Source organism: Petaurus breviceps, unplaced genomic scaffold, assembly GCF_028583685.1.
Source record: "Petaurus breviceps papuanus isolate PSGF00001 unplaced genomic scaffold, PetGlider_PUasm1.0 138, whole genome shotgun sequence".
NCBI classification, from domain to species: domain Eukaryota; kingdom Metazoa; phylum Chordata; class Mammalia; order Diprotodontia; family Petauridae; genus Petaurus; species Petaurus breviceps.
Window position 1 is genome coordinate 27,710,953 of NW_027185694.1, and position 21,134 is coordinate 27,732,086.

The following is a 21,134-nucleotide window of genomic DNA, read 5'->3' on the forward strand; positions in this document are numbered from 1 at the left end:
GGAGAATTCTGCCAGCCTACTTTTTATCTTTTACCTGGTTTAGTACTCCTGAAGAATAGACCTGTATTCTCCTTCCTCTCTGCCCCCAAGAAAAAATCATGAAGAGTAACTGATGAGTAGTCATACCATTAAATTTTGTGTTATGTTTTGGCTTGCCTCTAGTGTTATCTAACATTATTTTTGTGCATTTCTCACTATTTTCTTCTTCCTTTTCTAGTTTTGTAAAGTGGATGTATGCAAAAGTGTATGATCCTTGTCTGCTTCCATCCACTCAGGATAGTGATGGAGTATGTGGAAAAGTGGATTGGGCTTGGTAAGGCCTTTGGTCTTTCTGTATGGTTGGATTTATAAAACTGATTTGAAAAAAAAAATAAGAAGCATATTCAGATCATACTCGTTCTTATTACTAGAAGATCTACATTCTCTCCAAGCACACCACAGTATATATTCACTGGAAGATGTTTCAATACCATAGTAACAATTTTATTGGCATTATCATTCATTCTCTTCATCAACATGGAGAAAATGTCCTGTTTTTTAAAATCTATTTCTGCATCAACCTTTCCTGAACAACGTATAGAGTGATTCTATTTAAGCTCCTTGCATTTATTCATTCATTATGAAATGATTACAATCTGTAAGGAAGTACAGGAGAGGTGACGGAGAAGAGTGACTAAATGTTGGACTTTGAATAAGTCAGACCTTGGTACTGGAAGGAACTACATAGTGCAGCTGGAGTGAGTGTGGATTCCTGCCCTGCCACTAACTACCTTGTGTGACATGGACAAGTCACTTTACTTCTAGGGTCTAAGTTTCCTTGCATGTAAAATGCAGAGGTTGACCTAGATGTCCTCTCAAGTCCCTTCCAACTCCAGATCAGTGATTCTTTGAATCCAACTGCTAATATTTAATAGGTGTGTGATCCTTGGAATGTCACAAAATATCTCTAAGTGTCTGTTTCATCATCTATAAAAATGGAGATAACATTTTAAATATCTATCTATATAAATATGAGATATATATGGCAAGTGAAAGTTATTTCTCCCTTGCCTCACAGTTACTTACATTTCCTCCTTCTTATAAAACTATTAGTTCCTTGAGGGCAGAATCTGTGAAATATTTATCTTTGTGCCCCCCAACACCTAGCATTATAACTTATACATAGTAAATATATATTGACTGAATTGATTTGAAAACACCACACTAAACACTGAGGTACATGTGCATTCCTGCACGCGCGCGCGCACACACACACACACGCACAGCATGTTCATGTAAGGCAGACGCATAATGGGAAAAAAAAAAACAATGTGTTGGTAGAGAGGATGGGGTTTCCAAAGATTCAGGAATTTGTGCAGTTATACTTAGACAATAGTCAGAAATAAAGTCCAATAGTGCCACTGACCCCTAGCATTCAGTTTTAAATAAAGATGGTAACCAATTTGAACAGCTAAAAGTTCTTTTGTCAAATCTATCAATCTGATTCTGCCATCATATGCCAAATTATGAACTAATTAATAATTATTCTAAGTGACTAAGAATAGCGAAGAGTATTCTAAATTACGCTCTTTCCACATATTCCAAAATATCCTAGCTAAAGAAAAAGGAGAGAAAGTCATCTTTGTAACTGATAGTAAACTATATGCTCTAATTTCTCTTCTATGGGAAAAGTTGATATTAACTGAGCAGAAGAGAAAACAAGGGACAGTGAGGGGTCATCATGAAGTTCAGTTCCCTTAAATCTTATCATTATATGACAAAACTGTTGGTTCTTTAAAAACTGAATTAATTTTTATGGAAATTCTGAAAATTGAATTTTCATTGGAGTAGTCCTGAGTAGTAAAGGTTTCTAAGAATTTGAGAAAAACAATTTTTAGTTACAATTTTTTCCAAGATGGCAGGTAGAACTCCTCTCAAAAAGACTGGGACTGGATATTTTTTAGAACATCATACTTATAGTAAATAGCTATTATGAAATTACTTCTACTATCCTCTAAAAATGACCCCAAAAGTGATATAAAATTCTATCACCAAAATGACATTTTGGTTCCATTAAACCAAAATGCTTCTTCAGGCACTACCTACAAAGACCCTTATCTTATTTTCACAACTTTTAATATCATGAATACTGGCCACATCTTCTATTATTAGCACATTAGATTTAAATTTCTTAAAGCCACCTAAGGCAAGGCCAATTAGCTAGCAATAGCAAATAAATTAGTACTATACCTATTTCCTCACTCCATTTTTCCTACTTTGGAAAACTGAGGAAGTAGGAAAATGTACATTTAACCTGGCTGAAAGAATGGACTAGGAAAGAACTTCCAAATTACTTCTAGTCATAAAAATTAATACTTTAAAATCTTCAACAGACTTTTAGTTGGATACACTTAATAACCTTTTACAATAATTTAAATAGTGGTTCTATGTTCTATTATTTAAAAAGATTATTAAATGTACCCAACTAAAAGTCCACTGAAGATTTTAAAGTATTGTGTGATTTGCCCTAAATCACAATTAGTGAATAACTAATCTGAAATAAGCTATGAAAATACTCATACTCTTTAAGTGTTCAGTGAAGCAACCCTGCATTGGATTTATAATTAAAGTTTACAGTTGTGTTACTGTTTAGGTGAGAAAACTGTACATATTCGATTAACATTAGTTCTATGAGAACAGTCTTAAGCTGTTTCTAACAACTGTTACCACTACATGTACTGTGACATACAGGTATCTCCAAAAGCATTACTCAGTGGATATTATATTTATTGTTTTTCTCTCCTCCTTTTAAATAGGAAAAAAAATAGGAATTCAGATGTGAAACTTACCACATAACAGAATATCTATCCTCCCCCTTTCAAAAAAGGGTGAACAGAAATTTACTGACTTTAAGCTGCTTTTACGGCTCATGTCACAATCAATATTTTCCAAAGCTAAATATTACATGTACTGTGGTAACATGAGTAAATTTTCGTTTTTATTATATGTGCAGCCTTAACTAGTTTTAAGACTTTGTGCATTTTTTACTTAATAGTATTACTATAGTGAATTGTCCATTTTGCAGGAGAATGCAGAAATAGAGTAGAATCTTGAATTTCTGGACCATTACCTAGATAGATCTCTAAATGACTGAGATCATTTAGAGGATTGGAAGAAAAGACAATAGATGGGTTGAGAGTAAATAGCTATTGTAGAGACACAATACAAAGATGTAAATGTGCAATAAAACCAAGAGTACAGGGGCTCTTAAAGTCCAAAAACTTTATCTTTCTTAAAAAATATTTTGATAACTGTATTTCAATATAACTGGTTTTCTTTGTAACCCTATGCATTTTATTTTATACACTTGAGAACATTATTCTGAGAAGGGGTTTATAGGCTTCATCAGACCTGCCAAAGGGGTCCATAATATAAAAAGATCAAGAACCTCAGGATACTGTAACAAATCTTTTGCTCAGTAACATAAAACAGAACTTAGAAATGACTAGAGTAATGCATGCAATCCCCAGTGTCTTTCAGGGCCCTAATTATAGAGGACCACAATTCAAACTAAAGAAAGAGATTATCTGACCTGAGGTCAAATGCTCACCTATACCATTATCTTTTCAAGTTTATCACTGGTAGAAATGAGTTTACTATATTAAACTGAGGGGAATTTAAGTATTTATATATAAACCTGTTTCGTAAAGCAAATTTCAATTTTTATTTTGAAAAGGTTGTGTATGGTCCCAAGGCTAAGTTTTTTATCACCACCACCAAGACTGGCTTGAACACCAATAAACTGAAATCAAGTTTGATTACTTTGCAAGTTATCAAAGATAAGCCATCATTATAGTAAAAAATAAAAAGTAGCAAACATGTCTTCTTTACTTATTGTCAATGTTCGTTTTATTGACATACCTGATCCTCTCGTTCAAAACCTGGTGCTTTTGGATAGCTAGAAGTTGGTGAAGAAACGCCTGATGTGGTAGATTCTGAACATAAACCACCATTTGCTAATGATCTTTGCCTACAAAGGGGTCCAATAGGAGACAAGGAACTACTGCTACCAGAGCTTGATGTTACTGTTGGACTATTGGAACAGGAGATCTAAGGAAGAATACAAAAAACACATAATGTATCTGCCCAGGCCTTCCCCACTCAACTAATGTTCTGTAAAACATGGCGCTCAATGTAAATTGAGAAAAAAAAATGTCATGCACAGGTTAGGTTTTATATGCACCAAGACAGGAACTCAGGAGGCAAGGTTCTCACAGCATACAAAAAAACTGTCTTACAAATGGGACCAAATTGTTTTATACTACATAATTTAATCTTCTTATGCAATTTCTGTTCAATTTTTGTTCTGGTTATAAATAAGAATCATAACCCAAATTAATTCCTTTTTGAGGGGTTTCAGTCAATATTTTCATCACTTGAGAAGACTAGTTTTAAGAAAAAACTTAAAACCTTGCAAATTTTTATCTGAAAACTCTACTTACTGCTCTTCCCTTAACCCTCCTCAGAATAATGTAATACCTTGTGCTCTAAGTGTAATATGGCTGAACAAGGAACATAACTGCTATACTAAAAGACCATGTTCTCTATAAAAATATTTCTCAAAAGTGTATGCCTGAAGCATTGGAATCCCAACTAATGAGTACATGTGTTTAAAATGTAAGTTAATTATTTCTAATAATCATGGGCCATATATTCCATTTTTAAAAAAGAAACTATAATTACTTAGGCATTTGGGGGGACTATTCAAAACTCTTAATACTGAACTGATAACTTCTGTTCTTAAAATTGTCTTGAGTTGTAAGAAGTCTGAGCTCTGCTAGCTGGGAAATAAGAAAAAAACAGGAGAGAGAGAGAAAATGAACAGGCTACATTTATATTTTCTTTTCTTTTTTTTTACCTTTACATTTTCAATGCAATTTTTAAAATGGGATATTTAAAAGATAAAATAAAACTTAAGACCCTTAAATACTATAAATATAGGGTTATAATACCCTAGCACCATCAGAACAGTAACACAACTCTAAATCAAATAGAAATTGAGCATTCTAAGAACAAAGATTATTTTTATGTAATTTAAGACTTAAAAACTAAGTTTTTATTACCATTTTAGGCCCTACATGATCTGCTGCATGTAAAAATTGCAAGATCTTTTCGTGGCAACTAATCACATTGTCTTTTCTGGTAGTTACTAGAGTAACAGATCATGAGAATGCCAAAAGTGTAGCATATCTGTGGAGTATCTTACTGAAAACTGAAATCTCTCATGAGCTTTTGTGGGCTAGCTGATAGTATGGTTACGTTAATTTATAAGGAATTAAAAAACAAGATCTAATTAATGGATCCTTGTCAATTTGTGGGGATTATACTTGGGCCTGTCCTATTCAACATTTTTATTAACTATATGCATGAAGACACAAAGGGTGTATGCTAGTGAAACAAAGCTGGGAGGGACAGCTAATATGACAGGTGACAGAATCAAGATTAAAAATTAATGCAGTAGGTTAAAAGATGGGCTAAAAGTAATAATATGAAATTCTCAAAGGGGCAAGCATAAAGTTCTGAAGTAAGGTTTCAAAACTGTACACAAATATAGTTATGTATTACTATGCTAACAGTAAATTAAAGCCAGAATGTTACCAAAGTGATTCTTACACTGGGAAGGAAAATTAGAAAAGATTCCCTCAGTCTCTTCTAACTATGAGAGTCTGTTTTCACTTACTAGAACTAAAATTAAAGTAGTAAAATAAATGTGGATAAAAATCCTTGATTAATGGGGATACAAAGAGAAACAGATTCTAGTTTACTGACTTTTTCAGTTAAAAGAGTCAAGGAGAGCACACTTTTTGCTTCATACATTTTAAAAAGATTTTCAATTCTAATAGTGTATCTTACTGCCTTAGTTACTGTCATAGTATACTAAATCCAAATGAATCTTCCTTTGATGGCAAATGACCTTATAATGTCTAAGGATTGGAAATAAGGAAAGCATGAAAATTTCCAACTGACTTAATAAATCCTTTCTTTTTTTTTTTTTTTGGAGGGGAGAAGGCAAGGCAATTGGGGTTAAGTGACTTGTTCAAGGTCACACAGCTAGTAAGTGTGTCAAGTGTCTGAGGCCAGATTTGAACTCAGATCCTCCTGTCTCCAGGGCTGGTTGCTCTATTCACTGCACCACCTAGCTGCCCCGAGTTAATAAATTCAACAAACATTTATTAAGGGCTTACTATGCATCATGATACTGTGATACACACTGAATCTTTATGACAATAACTTAAAATTTCAGGTAATCTAGAAAATTATGGAGATGCAGAACATGTAGAAATATGGAAAATGGTGAAAATGCTCAGCAAAGAATAACTAAAAATATATATTCATTATAACAATATAAAAAATATAAACAGGGGCGGCCAGGTAGCACAGCAAGTAAGAGTACCGGCTCCAGTGTTGGGACGACCTGGAGATCGAATCCCGGGCTCAGACACTCAGCACCACACCCAGAAATAACTGGCCGTGTAACCTTGAGCAAGTTACTTAACCCTGATTGCTTAAAAAAATATATATATAAACAAATATAAAAGTGAATGGACAAACAAACTAGAAGTGGGGAAAAGAAGAAGCAATTGGAAAGCTGTTAAATACTTTTGTCTACTGTAATTCTTTTTAAAAATTTAAACAATTCTGAAGACATTAGATTGGTCTTGCTTTGTGATGTTTATAAGTAATTTGTAAAAATAAATTAATAACAAAAATGAAGAATTATGATTACAACTCTCAATATCCACTGTAAAACTGCATCTATACAGGTTAGACCAGTTTAGAAGGAACTATATTAACTACAGATCAGATGTTGATTTTTAAGACAAGTGTCAGATAAAACAAACTATCACATGCCACTTTGCTTTTTGCAAAGAAAAGGAAAAAAATTAACTGAACTTTAATAAAAAAAAAATCAATGATAGATTTGCTCATCTTAAAGCAACTTCACCCTCGATTAAGAAAAAGCATTTAAAAAGTCAAAAGTGAGGGAAATGAAACCAGGATTGTTTAGACATTCATTTATGTAACAACTATAAGATATTATTAACTTTTGAATTTTAATATCTTTTTGGTCTAATTATGTAACATAATCAAGTTTAATTATGCTGTTAAAGAGAGTAGCTAATACCGGTGTTTCTTTTCTTATAAAGATAGACCATCAAATCCATCTCAAGTGTTATCTATTATACAACTGAGTCAAAGAGGATAAAAAGCAAGGGGCATGTTTTTAATCAATTTCTTTCTCATTAATTTTGAAAGAGGATGCTTCTGAGTTGAAAAGAAAACTAGTATTTATATCAACAAGTAGCATAACTGTGATTACTTCTTCAAATTACTTTGAATTAGCAATAATTAAGAAAAATATATTGCAAAATAAGTCACTTTTCGCCTTGGAAAATTTAAGTTATCATCAAAAGGATTCAATGTCGATCCCAGTGCCTTGGTATATATCAAGTACTTAATAAGTATCTGCTGAATTTAATTTATTGAGCTGATTATTTATTTATTGAGCACTGACTGTCCAACAACCCTTTCTTGCTGAAATATAGTGGAATATTGCATATCTGAACCCTGCCCCCTAATAATCTCAAAATGACTGGGACTATTCTGAAAACTGCAAGGAAAGGCAATAGATAAGTAACTGAGCTGACACAGAAGCAAAGATGGCATCAGTAAGATACAAATGGACATGATGAGCTTTGAATTGGGAGAGTGAGGGGAAGTCCCAAAGCTTTCAGACAAAGTAGAAGTGAAAGGTTGGTCAAAGTTGAAAGAGACACATAAAAAATGTCAAGACTATTCAGACTCCTTCCAAATCCAAATGATTTACCTATTACTGCAGGCTTGCTTTACTACACATCAGCTGATGTCTATTTCACTGATGATTATTATAGCTATTTTAAATGAATAACACTTTGAAAGAGGATAACTTTCATTTGGGGTATGGATTTTTGTCCACTTTTTAAAGTTAACCTTTGATATACAAATAATTCAATTCATTATTAAAGGAGATTTTCACAAATGAAATCTGTGAGTGTAACTAGACCTCAATAGGTAAAATCAAAATTAGATGAAGAGAGAAAAGCACCATACACAAATTTTTCTTATACCCTCCTCTCACTCCTTCCCACCAAATAAAGACAGCAAAAATCATCCATCATCTTTGAAAACATTTAGGACCCACGGAAGGTACATAGAAACACTTGAGAATACCTAAAGACCAAACTTCTAGATACCTGCTGTTTCAATTCTGCCTGCTTGCATTGAAAATAGGATTGTGAATTCTTAGTCAGTGAGGATAGGATGTGCCCATCATCATCCTCCACCCAAAAGCTGAAACAGTTGATAGATTGTTCTGTTCATATATATAACATAACCAAACTTAGCCCTCTCAGCTCATATATATTTGTGAGTACGTATGCACAAGAAAACAAAACAGTTACCTCTGACAATCATTATGTATACATGCATCTTGCCTATAAGAAATTGGCAATCACCTGATTTACAAAGCAGAGCCTGAAAAGAGAAAGACAGAAAGAGACAGAGAGAGAGACAGAGAGACAGAGAGACAGAGACAGAGAGAGAGAGAAAGAGTGTGTGTGAGTGAGAGAGAGGAGAGAGAGAGAGAGAGAGAGAGAGAGAGAGAGAGAGAGAGAGAGAGTTTGGCTAATAAATGGTAATTAGATAATAGAACAATTAAAACTTGAGTAGGCTCAGTAGGTTGGGGAGGATATTAGAGGCTGAAAAAGCTGTTCCTTCATCATGTACCAATATGTACTTCTGCCTAAGACTCCTTCCCTCTTCTGTTAACCAGGATCACATATCTGAGAGGATAGGATATAGGTTAAAGATAGTCCAGTCGCAACAATTCTGCCACTCCCTGGGTCCTTATGACCACTTAAGAGGAAAGTGCAAGGAGACTTCCAAGCATCTGCTTTTTGAGGTTGCCAAACTGCTAGATCCAAGGCCAAGTACATGTAAATAGACTGGGATGGAAGAATGGTTTGAACCAGGAAGATGTGTGCCTGGGGCCATACCAAACCATACACATAGCATATATGTACATGTATGTTTGTATGTGTGCAAGCACACCCATGTAATGTATATGTGTACACATATACATAAATAGATGTTCTTCTCTACTTTTAACACATTAAAACAAAAGATCAAGTCAGCTGAAATTCTACTAGCTGCAGAAAATACATTTAGAGGTACTTACATTTCCAGGCTGCCCATTATTATTTGTAATGTTGTTTGTAGAATTTGGATCATGGCAGTTCCAGTCATTTGTGATTCCTATACTCTCTGCTGAAAACATGTGAGCACCTGGCTTTGACTGACCACTGTTTTGCATCATAACTACATTCATGGTATCCTCTGTTGAAAGAAATACCAACAAATCAGGTAATAAAATAGTATGACTCAACATCTGAACATTTTTCTAAACAATGCCACAGATAAGGAATCAAAAATATCTAGTATAAATAAATAACTTTTTTTTTTCCTTTTTGTAGAGGGGAAGGTAGGGCAATTGGGGTTAAGTGACCTTCCCAAGGTCACACAGCTAGTTTTGTGTTAAGTGTCTGAGGCCACATTTGAACTCGCGTCCTCCTGACTCCAGAGCCGGTGCTCTTATTCACTGCACCACCTAGCTGCCCCTGATAAATAACTTCTTTCAGAATATTTTCATCTTTTTCCTATTAAAAAAGGTAACAAAAATATTTAAGAACCCAGAATCATGATTTCTGTAGATTTGAGGTCTTTAACTACAATATACAGTATATACCTAAAAATACAGGCATACTTTCTGCTAAGATGAAAACAGGACAATGAAATTTGAGTTAGTTGGATCTGATTCTGAAATTTCAAAATTCTAATTCCTCCAAAACTAGGACTAAAAAGAGAAGAAAACTTCTACCACCATAATGGCCATGTTTAATGTCAGCATTGGTCTATGGAATTAATCTGTTTTCAATGCTAGCAAAGCCTAATAAACTCATCTGTTTTCAACAACAACATCTGAGGGGGAAAAAGTCTATTCATTATTTCTATACAATGCAGATGGCCAAGTGCTAGCATCAGTGTGTGTGCATCACATATTAAAATAATGTATGATTATTTATGTTTTCTACTTATTTAGGTAATTAGGCTGATTTAAAGCTTTACATAATTAAGCTAATAGGAAGCTAATTATAACATTTCCAAAAGCATGCTGGCAGCACATAGTGGTGGTGCACATGTGCCTGCAGTCCCTGCTTTTGAGGCAGGTTATCTTGATATGGAGAGTTCCATGCTGTAGCAGGGCTAATGCCAATCAGGTATCTGCACTAAGTTCAGCAATATATACTGAATATATATATATATATATGCTGAAACCACAGTAGCAGAGAGCCACCAATCTGCCTAAAGTGAACTAGCCCAGGCGCCATGCTGATTATGTCTGGGATAGTGTCAACCACCCCATGTGGTTGCTGTACTTCCAACTTGAGTGAGATAAGGAGACTCAGTCTCAAAAAAACAAACATGATAATAATAATAATAATAAAACAAATAAAAGCCTTCTGGCTTACTATGGTTTCATGATGTTAACACCATCATAATTTCGCAGCCACAGCAAATAAAATTGGATTTTCTAAGTTACAAATTTATTATTTGGCAAACTCTAGCCTACAGTTATATTGATCTTTTATTGAACTAATACAAATACTGAAAAATTAGAATTATAAGGAATAAGAAATTATTATTCCCAAATTACAAAATCCCTCAAACTTAAATTCAGTAGCTTTTCTGTTAGTTATTGATTTTTGTGGATTCTGATATCAAATGTGATAACATTATTGAAAAGTTTTCTTCACTGTGAATGTGAATATTTTTAGATTGTGGTTAAGTCCTCCCCATAAAAAGGTGAGTCAAAAGTTGTCTTCACTCTCTAGCTTAATCAGAGTCAACCTGGAGTTTTAAGAAATCTCTTTATTGGCTTAAGGGGTCCTTTTTATTTTATTATCTGCAAAGGGCAAAAAGATGGTTATAGAGTAAATCACCCAGGCAGTACACAAGTGCAAAAGTACATAGTGCAAAAGAGACAAGGTGATAATATTAATATTATCCAGAAATCCAGCCCAATACCCAGGGGAGTAGTAGACAGCACAGTAGGAATGAGGGCAGATGATGGATCAAAGGGGCCCACCCAGACCAGAGACTCAGATTAGCCCTGGGAGTGATCTGGAGGATTCCTAAGTAGCTGTGTCAGTGAATTCATTCTCATACTGCTGTGAGAATTATACTTAACTCTAAAGATTATCCTAGGACCGATCCATTATTTGAGTGTAGAATACAGGAGTGGTAACCAATTTGAATCACATATATGTGAAAAAGTTGGAACACAGCTTCACTCTCCTAAGACCAGTATGTGCCTGATGGAATGAACCAATCTGACTGAATCTTAACAAGCAGCAGGTTGTGTTTCCTCAGAATGAGAAGAGATGAATTTTCAGCAACCTTCTTTGCTATGGCTTTCATGGGATGTACTCTATAAAAAATAAATGGCAAAGAGAACTTCCACAAAACAGCTTGGAAATAAGAAAATAAAAGTTATATATGGTTAATTTTAAAATATTGGCTTATGATTTTGAGTATAGGGAACTCTCTGATGAGAAAATTTCTTTCACTAATACAGATCAGGGACCTGTGTTATACAATCACAGTCTGACAGATCTGAGAGATTAAGTGAGCTGCCTGGAGTCACAAGGCCAGTATGGGTCAGAAACTGGCCTCTAACCCAGATCTTCTTTATGACACAGCCAGTTACCAGTTTTGCCAGGCTGCTCTTCAACTAACAAGGAGATAAAATATCTTTTAAAATCAAGGGAAAGTTAATATTAACAATTTTTTTCACTGAAATTTTGGAGAGATATTATTTCTGCTATATTTGAAACCACTGAGCTAAAACTGCATAATCTTGATTAATATTAAAAATTCTAGTTTTTGCTTACTTACTTTCAACATGTGCAAAAGCACAAAATGGACCCCGAGGGCAGTACCCCGTTTGTCGCATATCATTGCACTTTGTAGATTTATAGATCTAGGAAAGAAAAATTGAATACATTTGATCAATTCACTAAATAAAGTACAGGATACAATTTCTTAGAAATAACTTTATGAAGCATCTTTAATTGCAACATAGTCTATCTATATCAGGGGTGGGAAACCTCAAGGCCACCCACATGTGACCCTCTAGGTCCTCAAGTGCAGCCCTTTGACTGAAGGGGATTTGTTCTGTAAAACTTGGACTTGGTCAAAAGGCTGCACCCAAGGACCTATAAGGCTATATGTGGCCTTGAGGCCGCAGGTTCCCCACCCCTGGTCTATATTATGCTATTATTATGTTTCTGAAATTCTCTACATCATACTGCCATGGTTTTATTTTCCTTTTTAAAAAATAATTTGAATTTTGCTGCCTTCAGCTTCTCCCCAACAAAATATGCAAATAACATCTACTTAATCAAATGTCTTCCATATATTTGCAACTCAAAGGCTATATCAAACTATTCTGCTTAGCAAGAATAAATATTCACTTAAATATTTTTGTCAGATTAGTTTTAAGATAAAATTCCTTATTAACATATTTGAAATATATGTAAGTCAAAGGAAAAGGCAACCATAATTCTTTTTTTTTTTTTTGGCTTTTTTGGAGGGCAACTGGGGTTAAGTGACTTGCTCAAGGTCACACGGCTAGGCAACCATAATTCTAATGGTAATATAATTTTGGGCCCAACAATCTACTGTTTTGTAAATTCCAGTGAATGATACATAACTTTTAAGTTAAAAGCCTTGGGCATTTTTTATAGCAATATATAATATAATGATAAAACTATCATCTTGCAAAAAGATTCCAACTTCTCATTCCAACTTCCAATCCTCTCTCATAATAATTAAATTATAATAATATGTAGCCTTTCTCATTGCCAAATGAACACTGCTACAGGTTATGCAGCAAACTTGACAAGCCAAGTTTCTCAATACCTGGTCAGATTTTAACATCCATTCCACCTTTAAACAGTATGGTCTCAAAAAAATTACATATTTAAAGATGCAAGGGATCTTAGAGTTCATCTACTCCAACCCTTCTTCTATTTACCAAGAGGAAGCTGAGGTTTAGAGCTGCCAGGTTGCCAAAGTCACACATGTAGCAAGGCAAAGGTGAAATGTGAACCCAGGTCATTATTCCAAATTCAGCACTCTTCTCCTTGTACCTTTCCATCTTCTCAAGTACTTGTATGATAACTACATGTTAAACATGGTAGCAGAGATACAAAGAAACCTTCATGCCCCATTTCCTCAAAATATATACCCCTAGCAGAAAACATAAAAAACATAAAAATCAAAGTAGAGAACAAACAGCCTCTGCTATAGGATCAGAAGTCATAATTCTGTTAGCACCACTCACTGACTGACTTATTCCTTCCAGCTTTTGCTGACCTCCTTCTGTTCTCCAAGATTTATAATGCTCACTTTATTCTCTCTTTACTAACTGAAACACTAGACTTAACCCCTTTTCTGACTGGAGGTATAACATCTATAAAACCTATTTTGCTTCATTAGGCTTCCAGTCCTGGCCTGCCTGTTGTCTTGTGCCATGTGCAACATGAAATCAAGGAATTCCTCATCCATCAACATAATTGTTTCATCTCTATCCCCAAATACAGACAACTAGCACTGAGTCATTATTAAGAAATGCTGAGGGGCGGCTAGGTGGCACAGTGAATAGAGCACCAGCCCTGGAGTCAGGAGGACCTGAGTTCAAATATAGCCTCAGATGCTTGACACATTTACTAGCCGTGTGACTTTGGGCAAGTCACTTAACACCAACCGCTGGCCAAAAAGCAAAAAAAAAAAAAAATACTGAAATACAATCATTTCTGTTTAGGGTGAAATGAGTATGGTTTTTAATATCTTCCTGAATAGTCTTCAAGAGTTTGCTCTGGCTTCGTCTTCCTTTCTTCACACTCATAGGATCAAAGGTCTGGGCGGAAGGGACCTTGGAGGCCATAACTGACCAGTGCAACCCTATGTGGTGGTCTTTTACTCCTGCCATTATGTTCTATGACTGCTCATGCCTCAACAGACTCTAAACCTAGTTTAACCTCAGCACTTGTCTTTTCCGTTCCAATTTTCATCTTAAGAATATTACAAAGAGTCAGATAACCATATCAATTAGATGCACTACAAATTTGTTTTACCTAATCTCACTGTTAAATGGAAATCTTTTTATTCTTCCCTGACAACCACCTTCCTTACAATAAGCCTAACCCTTCTCTTCTTCAAGCCTCTAATGCTAAATCTCTCTTTTACACAAAGGAATTATCTTCTATTTTGCTGAGAAAATCAAGTCATAAGCTCCTTCTCCCCTATACCACAGCTCAAAATTATTCGACACTGTTCCTTATTTTTTTCTTCTTTGTGTTAAGTCTCCAAGGTAGAGAAGGTCCTTTTCCTTGCTAGGGCCAACCCAACTACTTGTTCCTTTAATCCAGTCCCTTTCTATCTTTCCTCCGGAAGCTTGTGCCTTTAATCATCCCTTCTTTTGCTCATCCTCTGGTATCTTTCCTGTGGCCTTCCTTCATTTGATCCTACTACTTCAAGCTATCATTATGAATTTCTAATATTTACAAGAGGTTGAAAATATTCTACAAATAACTTAATAAGCTTTCCAAATTAAATTTACATATAATTTTTAAAAATTGGTGACTTCAATGCAAGGGTAGGCATTAAGAAAGGCAATCAAAAAATTTAAGATTAAGGAACAAAAGAGGGCAAAGGCATATAGACTACACAGAAGTTTCACACTTATACATCATGTATACTTTCTTCAAGAAGAGAGGAGAAAGGCATTAGTCAAGGAGAATAAGAATATGTCTTAACAGACAGGAAACAACTAGTTACCTATGCAGGAATCATTTCCAAATCGGCTATCTATGTATACTCAGACCATTTACTTGTTTGAGCCAACATCAAAATTTATACCAAATTAGAAAAAAAGGACAAAGATGAGAAAATATGCCATGCAATTAAAATAGCTCCAACCTGACCTATTTTTAGTTAATTATTTCTAAGGGTGGGTCTTCCTAACTTATCCACACTGGAAACAAAATGGTTACTCACAGGCATGGTCATACTCTTATCAGCACAAGAGTGCCCTACTCCTGGGGGTTCACCACATTAATACCAAAATTAGTACTGACACCTGATTGGCTTTAGCCTACTACAGCTCAGAATTCAGAGCTCAAGAGATCTGACAGCTAAAGTGTCCCCTGTAGCAAAGAGTACAGACATGTGCCACCATGTCTGACCAAATTAAACAAGCTATTGACGTGAGAAAAAAAGGAATATAGATAAATGTGTAGATATCAATGTGAAATATTCCCATGACTACTGATTTAAAGCAATCATCACATCAAGGAAGTTAAAAAAAACCCTAAAAATATACCTAGAAATGCAACAACTCTTTGCCAAAAAGAAATGAAAACAAAAATCAACACTGAATTAGAATATAAAATCATTTTCAAAAAACTTACAAAGTAAGATGGTGGAAGATTATGAGCATTACTGGCTCATAAAACAGCAAAAGTAGTGGAGGCAAATTCAAAAGAAAAACTAGAAGATACAACATCACATTACCTCTCCAACTTTTTTACATCAGTTTGAAATAGTACAACTCTCACCTCAGGGTGAAATTGTTGTTCAGTACGAGAATGACAATACTGACAGTTATCCCCACTTTCACATTTTGAAGGTTCTCCCCATTCATCTCCATGTTTTACACTGGGGCATGGAGTGGACCTGGAAGGAGGAAAAAAAATTACTGAAAAACAAGAAAGGAAAATGTCACTCATTTATATAATTTGTTATATCAAAGTCTATAAATACACATATATAGACATTTGGGAGCATGGCCCAACCATGTTATCAGTAGATTAACACTAGACTAATGGGATACCATCAATTCAGTGGAATAAGCAAAGAAGAGTAGCTTTAAGTTTTCTTAGAACTTTTCATTACAAGTTCTTTCAAAATATCTTTTCTCTCATTGAGACAAAAATAAAGTTAAATGGTCAAACATCAGTCTAACAAAACAAATTTCACATAAACGCCATACATTCTAATCTGCATCTTTACTAAGCAATCAAATGGGAAACATTTTCTAGGGCTGGGTAAAAAAACATCTTTAAGGAGCCTGAAGTTGGAAGAAATGTCTAGACTTGTTACTGTAAGTGATTGAGTATCTCTTTAAATATGAAATTTATAAGATTTTTAAAGCTTAAATTTGAAGCTTTCAAGCCTACAATCTGATTTCTTTTTTAGTAAAACCAAAGTCTCTAGAAAGGTAAAAAATGTATATTTATTTCTTGGCCTTCCTGGCAACCTTAATATTATTTGTCCAGATTTATTAAAAATCACCACCTTTGGGGAACAAGGTTAAGTTCTTTCCAACAGTTTTCTATCCAAAAAAATCAAATTTCTTTCCTTTGATTCAACAAAGTCAGTTTGTCTCAAGATATCTAATGTCTATAACTTCTGAATTGCTAATTTGAGCCTATCTGGTTTGTACTAAATCAAGCATATCACTTCAGGTCCTATATTAAAAAAAAAGAAGAAATAAATATCATAATTTATATATTTGTATCTCTATGACATAAAGGGGTTTCCTTTCCAACATATAAGGCAGAATAGCGAACTGTAAAATATGACAAAACATGGGAAAAATTAATGTTGGGGGAGACAGCGACCCTATGTTCTAGATTTCAATTTAGAATTACACAAGAGAAGAGACAAAATTCTCCATACCCTCTACCCTCTTTGACCCAGCGATCCCACTACTGGGGATGACCCCAAGGAAAACAAAGATAGAAACAAAGATCCATATAGTCAGTCAATAAACATGTATTAAGTGCCTACAATGTGCCAGGCACTGTGTAAAGCTCTAGGGATACAAAAATAGACAAAAGACAGCTCTTGCCCTCAAGGAGCTTACAGTCTAATGGGAGAGACACCATGCAAACAAATATGTAAAAAGCAAGCTATATACAAGATAAATAGGAAATAAAAGAGGGAAAATACCAGAATTAAAAAGGGTAAGTCAAAGGGAATGAGAAAGGTAAAGGTAAAATATGGGATTTCAGTTGGGACTTAAAGGAAGACAAGGAGTTGAGGGAGAGTATTCTAAGAATGAAGGTCAGCCAGGGAAAATGCCTGGAGCCAAAAAATGGAATGTGTTGTTTGTGAAACAACAAGGCCAATGTCACTGGTTTGAAGAGTATGTAGCAGGGAATAAGGTATAAGAAGAGCAGAAAAATAGGAGACAGGTAGGTTATAAAGGGCTTTGAATGTGAGAGAATTTTCTATTTGATCCCGGACACGAAAGAGAGCCACTGGAGTTTACTGAGTAGGATGAAACATAGTTGGACCTGTATAATATATACAAAGATATTCCCGATTATATTCTTGGTGATAGTAAAGAACTATAAACGACATGGATGCCCAATGACTAAGAACTGGATGGAAAAATTATGGTATATGAATGTAATGGAATATTATTGTACAGAAGTATAAGAAATGATGAATGAGAAATTCAGAGAAATATGGATGTATTTGTATAATAGAGGAAGAAATAAGGAAATTCAAAATAATATACACAACTAACATGCCTCACTACTCTCAATAAAGAGGCAGAGGATTATAAGAAGACAGTATTATATATGCTATCATAAATGATCATTGTATGGAATGTTTTTGATTAATTATTTTTCTTTGCTATAAGGAAATATTCAATCCTGAAGCATAAAGGTATTGAAATAACTCTGAAGAAAAGTCAGAAATAACTTTTTTAAAAAGTAGGATAAGTTAATTGTATATTTTTCATGTATTAGGTTCATTTAAAAATTTTTTTTTCAAAATGTAGCTTGGATCAACATTTTACAGCATATATCACAATTCAAATATTAAAGATCATGCTGTAAAAAATTAGAAGAGAAGCAGATCATATGCTTTTTCTAATTATGGGCAGATGAATTCTTAATCAATACCTCCACCTCCTTTCCTCTCATTCTCTCTCTTTTGTTTTTTGTTTTTTAGAGGAAGGAAGGTAGGTCAATTGGGGTTAAGTGAGTTGCCCGTGGTCACACGGCTAGGGGTGTATGTGTGTCTTTGTGTGTGTGTCTGTGTGTACAGTGCCTGAGGTGGATTTCAACTTAGGTCCGCCTGACTCCAAGGCTGGTGCTCTATTCACTGTGCCACCTAGCCGCCCCCTCTCATTCTCTTCTAAACTCTCTGAAGTCTGGCTTCTGACCTCGTCATTCAACTGAAACTGTACTCTCCAATGTTACCAATGATCTTTTAATCACCAAATCTGATGGTCTTTTCTGAACCTCATCTTTCTGTAGCTTGAGACTACTGATCACTCTCTTCTTGATACTCTCATATAAGCTTTCAGGACATTGCTCTCTTGGTACCTCTGACCTGTTGGTCCTCTCTTTCTCAGTCTCTTTTCCTAAATCTCTACCCACTAAAGATAAGTATCCCCCAGGGCTCTGGGCTGGACCCTTTTACTCTTCCTCCTCTATACTATCTTGATTATTGTATCAGCTCCTATGGATTCAATAATCATCTCTAAGCAGATCATTACCAGATCTCAGATTTTACCCCAAGATCTTTCCTGATCTCTAGTCCTGCATCTCCAACTGCCTATTCAACATCTTGAACTAGATGTTCTGTAAATACCTCAAATCGACATGCCCAAAACTGAACTCCTTATCTTTCTCCCCAAACCTTTCCTTATTCCTAATTTCTATATTAAAATCAAGTTGTTATTGTTGTTCAGTCATTTCTGCCATGTCCAACTCTTCATGATCCCATTAGGGGTGTTCTTGGCAGAGATACTGCCGTGGTCTGCCATTTTCTCCTCCATTTCATTTACAGATAAGGAAACTGAAGCTAACAGGGTTAAATGACTTGCCTAGAGTCACACAGCTAGTAAGTGTCTGAGGCCAAATTTGAATTCAGGAAGAAGAATCTTTCTGACTCTCTAAGGCCCTTGCTCTATCCACTAAGCCACTTAGCTGCCCTCATTACCATCAAGGATTGTATGGTATGTGGAGGGGAGTAAAGTATAAGACTGGCTCAAGACCTATGTGTTATCTTCAACTCTTTACTTTATCTCACCATATCCTTCCATATCCAATCTATAGTCAAGCCCTGCCAATTCTCCTTTCATAACATCTCTCATATACACCCATTCTCTGCCACCATTCTGGTGCAGGCTCTAATCAATTAACATTTGAACTATTCCAAGGGCCTGATGCTGAGTCTCCCAATTTCAAATGTCTCTTCATTCCAGTCCATTTTCCACTCATATGTCAAAATAAGCTTCCTATAAGGTACAGGTCTGACCATATCAACCCACCCCTCACCACATCTCCATTTAATATACTCTAGTGACTCACTGTTACCTCCAGGATCAAACATGACATCCTCAGTTTGGCATTTCCTAACGGGGTAAACCTGGTGACCTTACCAATCTGGCCCTTTCCTACCTTTCCAGTCTTGACTTTACTCCTCTTCACATACCCCACAATCTAGCAGTGGTGACCTTCTTTGCTGTTACTTAAACAAACAGATGAAATGAAAAATAAAAAACCTCAAACTACTAACAACTATGAGAAAAAAATGCTCCAAATCACTAAGAGAATGTTTACAACACTGAATTTTCATGTTATAACCAATAAACTGACAAAAATGACAAAAGATAGTCAATGATGAAAGCTGTGGAAGATAGGCAAGGCATACTGATTACTGTGGAAGGAGCTGTAAAATAAGTCTAATCATTCTGGAAAGCAATTTAGAATTATGCAAATAAGGTTGAAGGCAGCTATGTAGCACAGTGGATAGGGCACCAGGCCTGGAGTCAGGAGACTTATCTTCCCGAATTCAAATCTAGCCTCAAATTCTTAGCTGTGTGACCTTGGGCAATTCACCTAACATTATTTACCTCAGTCTCCTCATCTGTAAAATGAGCTGGGGAATGAAATGCCCAATCACTCCAATATCTTTGCCAAGAAAACCCCAAATTGGGTCATGAAGAGTCAGACTTGACTAAAACAACTGAACAACAATAAAGTCACATGAATGTCCATCCATATCATTTGATGAAAAGATTTCGCTGCTAGGCATATACCTCAGGAGGTCAATAACAAAAAGAAGGGGTTCATACACCAAAATGTTTATAGCCAAATTTTTTGTGGTAGAAAAGAACAGGGAACAAAAAAGATGCCCGTCAATTACGGAACAGTTAAACAAAGTGGGGCACAAGAATATAATGAAATACTATTATGCTGAAGAAATCCTGAACATGAGGAATTAAGAATTCATCTGAAATAACTAGAGACACAATTTCAGGAATACTTCCCTTCATATTTTGAATCTAAAAACTAAGTTGGGTTCATAAACCATACTCAATTGAAATAAAAAAAAATCAGTTATCTGCCAATAAAAGTTCAAGAAGAATTTTCTAAGTTATCAAGCAACACAGGTTTAAAACTTGAGTTTCCTTACAAAATCATTTAATTTTGACTTAGGATTAGGATATAATTTCCAAAAATTTCTGAAATGATCCTAAACATATTTCTGCCATTTTATACTATGTATTTATGAGAAGCAATGTTCTCAGCACTGACAATTACAAAATCAAAATGCTGATCAACTCGGAAAAATATTGAAAATACCCTATGTCCTTCAGTATCAAAAATTCCGCCAAGATGTAATTCTTTATATAAAAATAAACAAGCACACAAAAAAATGTATGGAAAAAATTATACAAATAGATGGTAAGCAGAGCCAGGAAAACAATATACACAATATCATGACAATGTATATAGAAAAAATAACACCTCCAAAACAGTTCTTTAAAAATCAGCATTGTAAAACCATAAAGAACAAGCCTGGCCCCAAAGAAAAGCTTTGAAGAAAAGGGAGGAAAAGAGTAGAACACTGCATATTATATTAGGCTTTTTCCATCATACTGATCGGTTTTATTTTTTTCTTCT

General features: G+C 34.9%; 1 protein-coding gene across 1 annotated transcript in view; it reads right to left on the bottom strand.

The window, feature by feature from the left end:
• Window positions 1-21,134, bottom strand: part of UNKL (unk like zinc finger) — a 122,893-nt gene that overhangs the window by 51,998 nt on the left and 49,761 nt on the right. Inside the window, 4 exon segments of the mRNA XM_069108776.1 lie at window positions 3,901-4,089; window positions 9,257-9,414; window positions 12,034-12,118; window positions 15,759-15,876. Coding sequence (XP_068964877.1) covers window positions 3,901-4,089; window positions 9,257-9,414; window positions 12,034-12,118; window positions 15,759-15,876 — 550 coding nt within the window.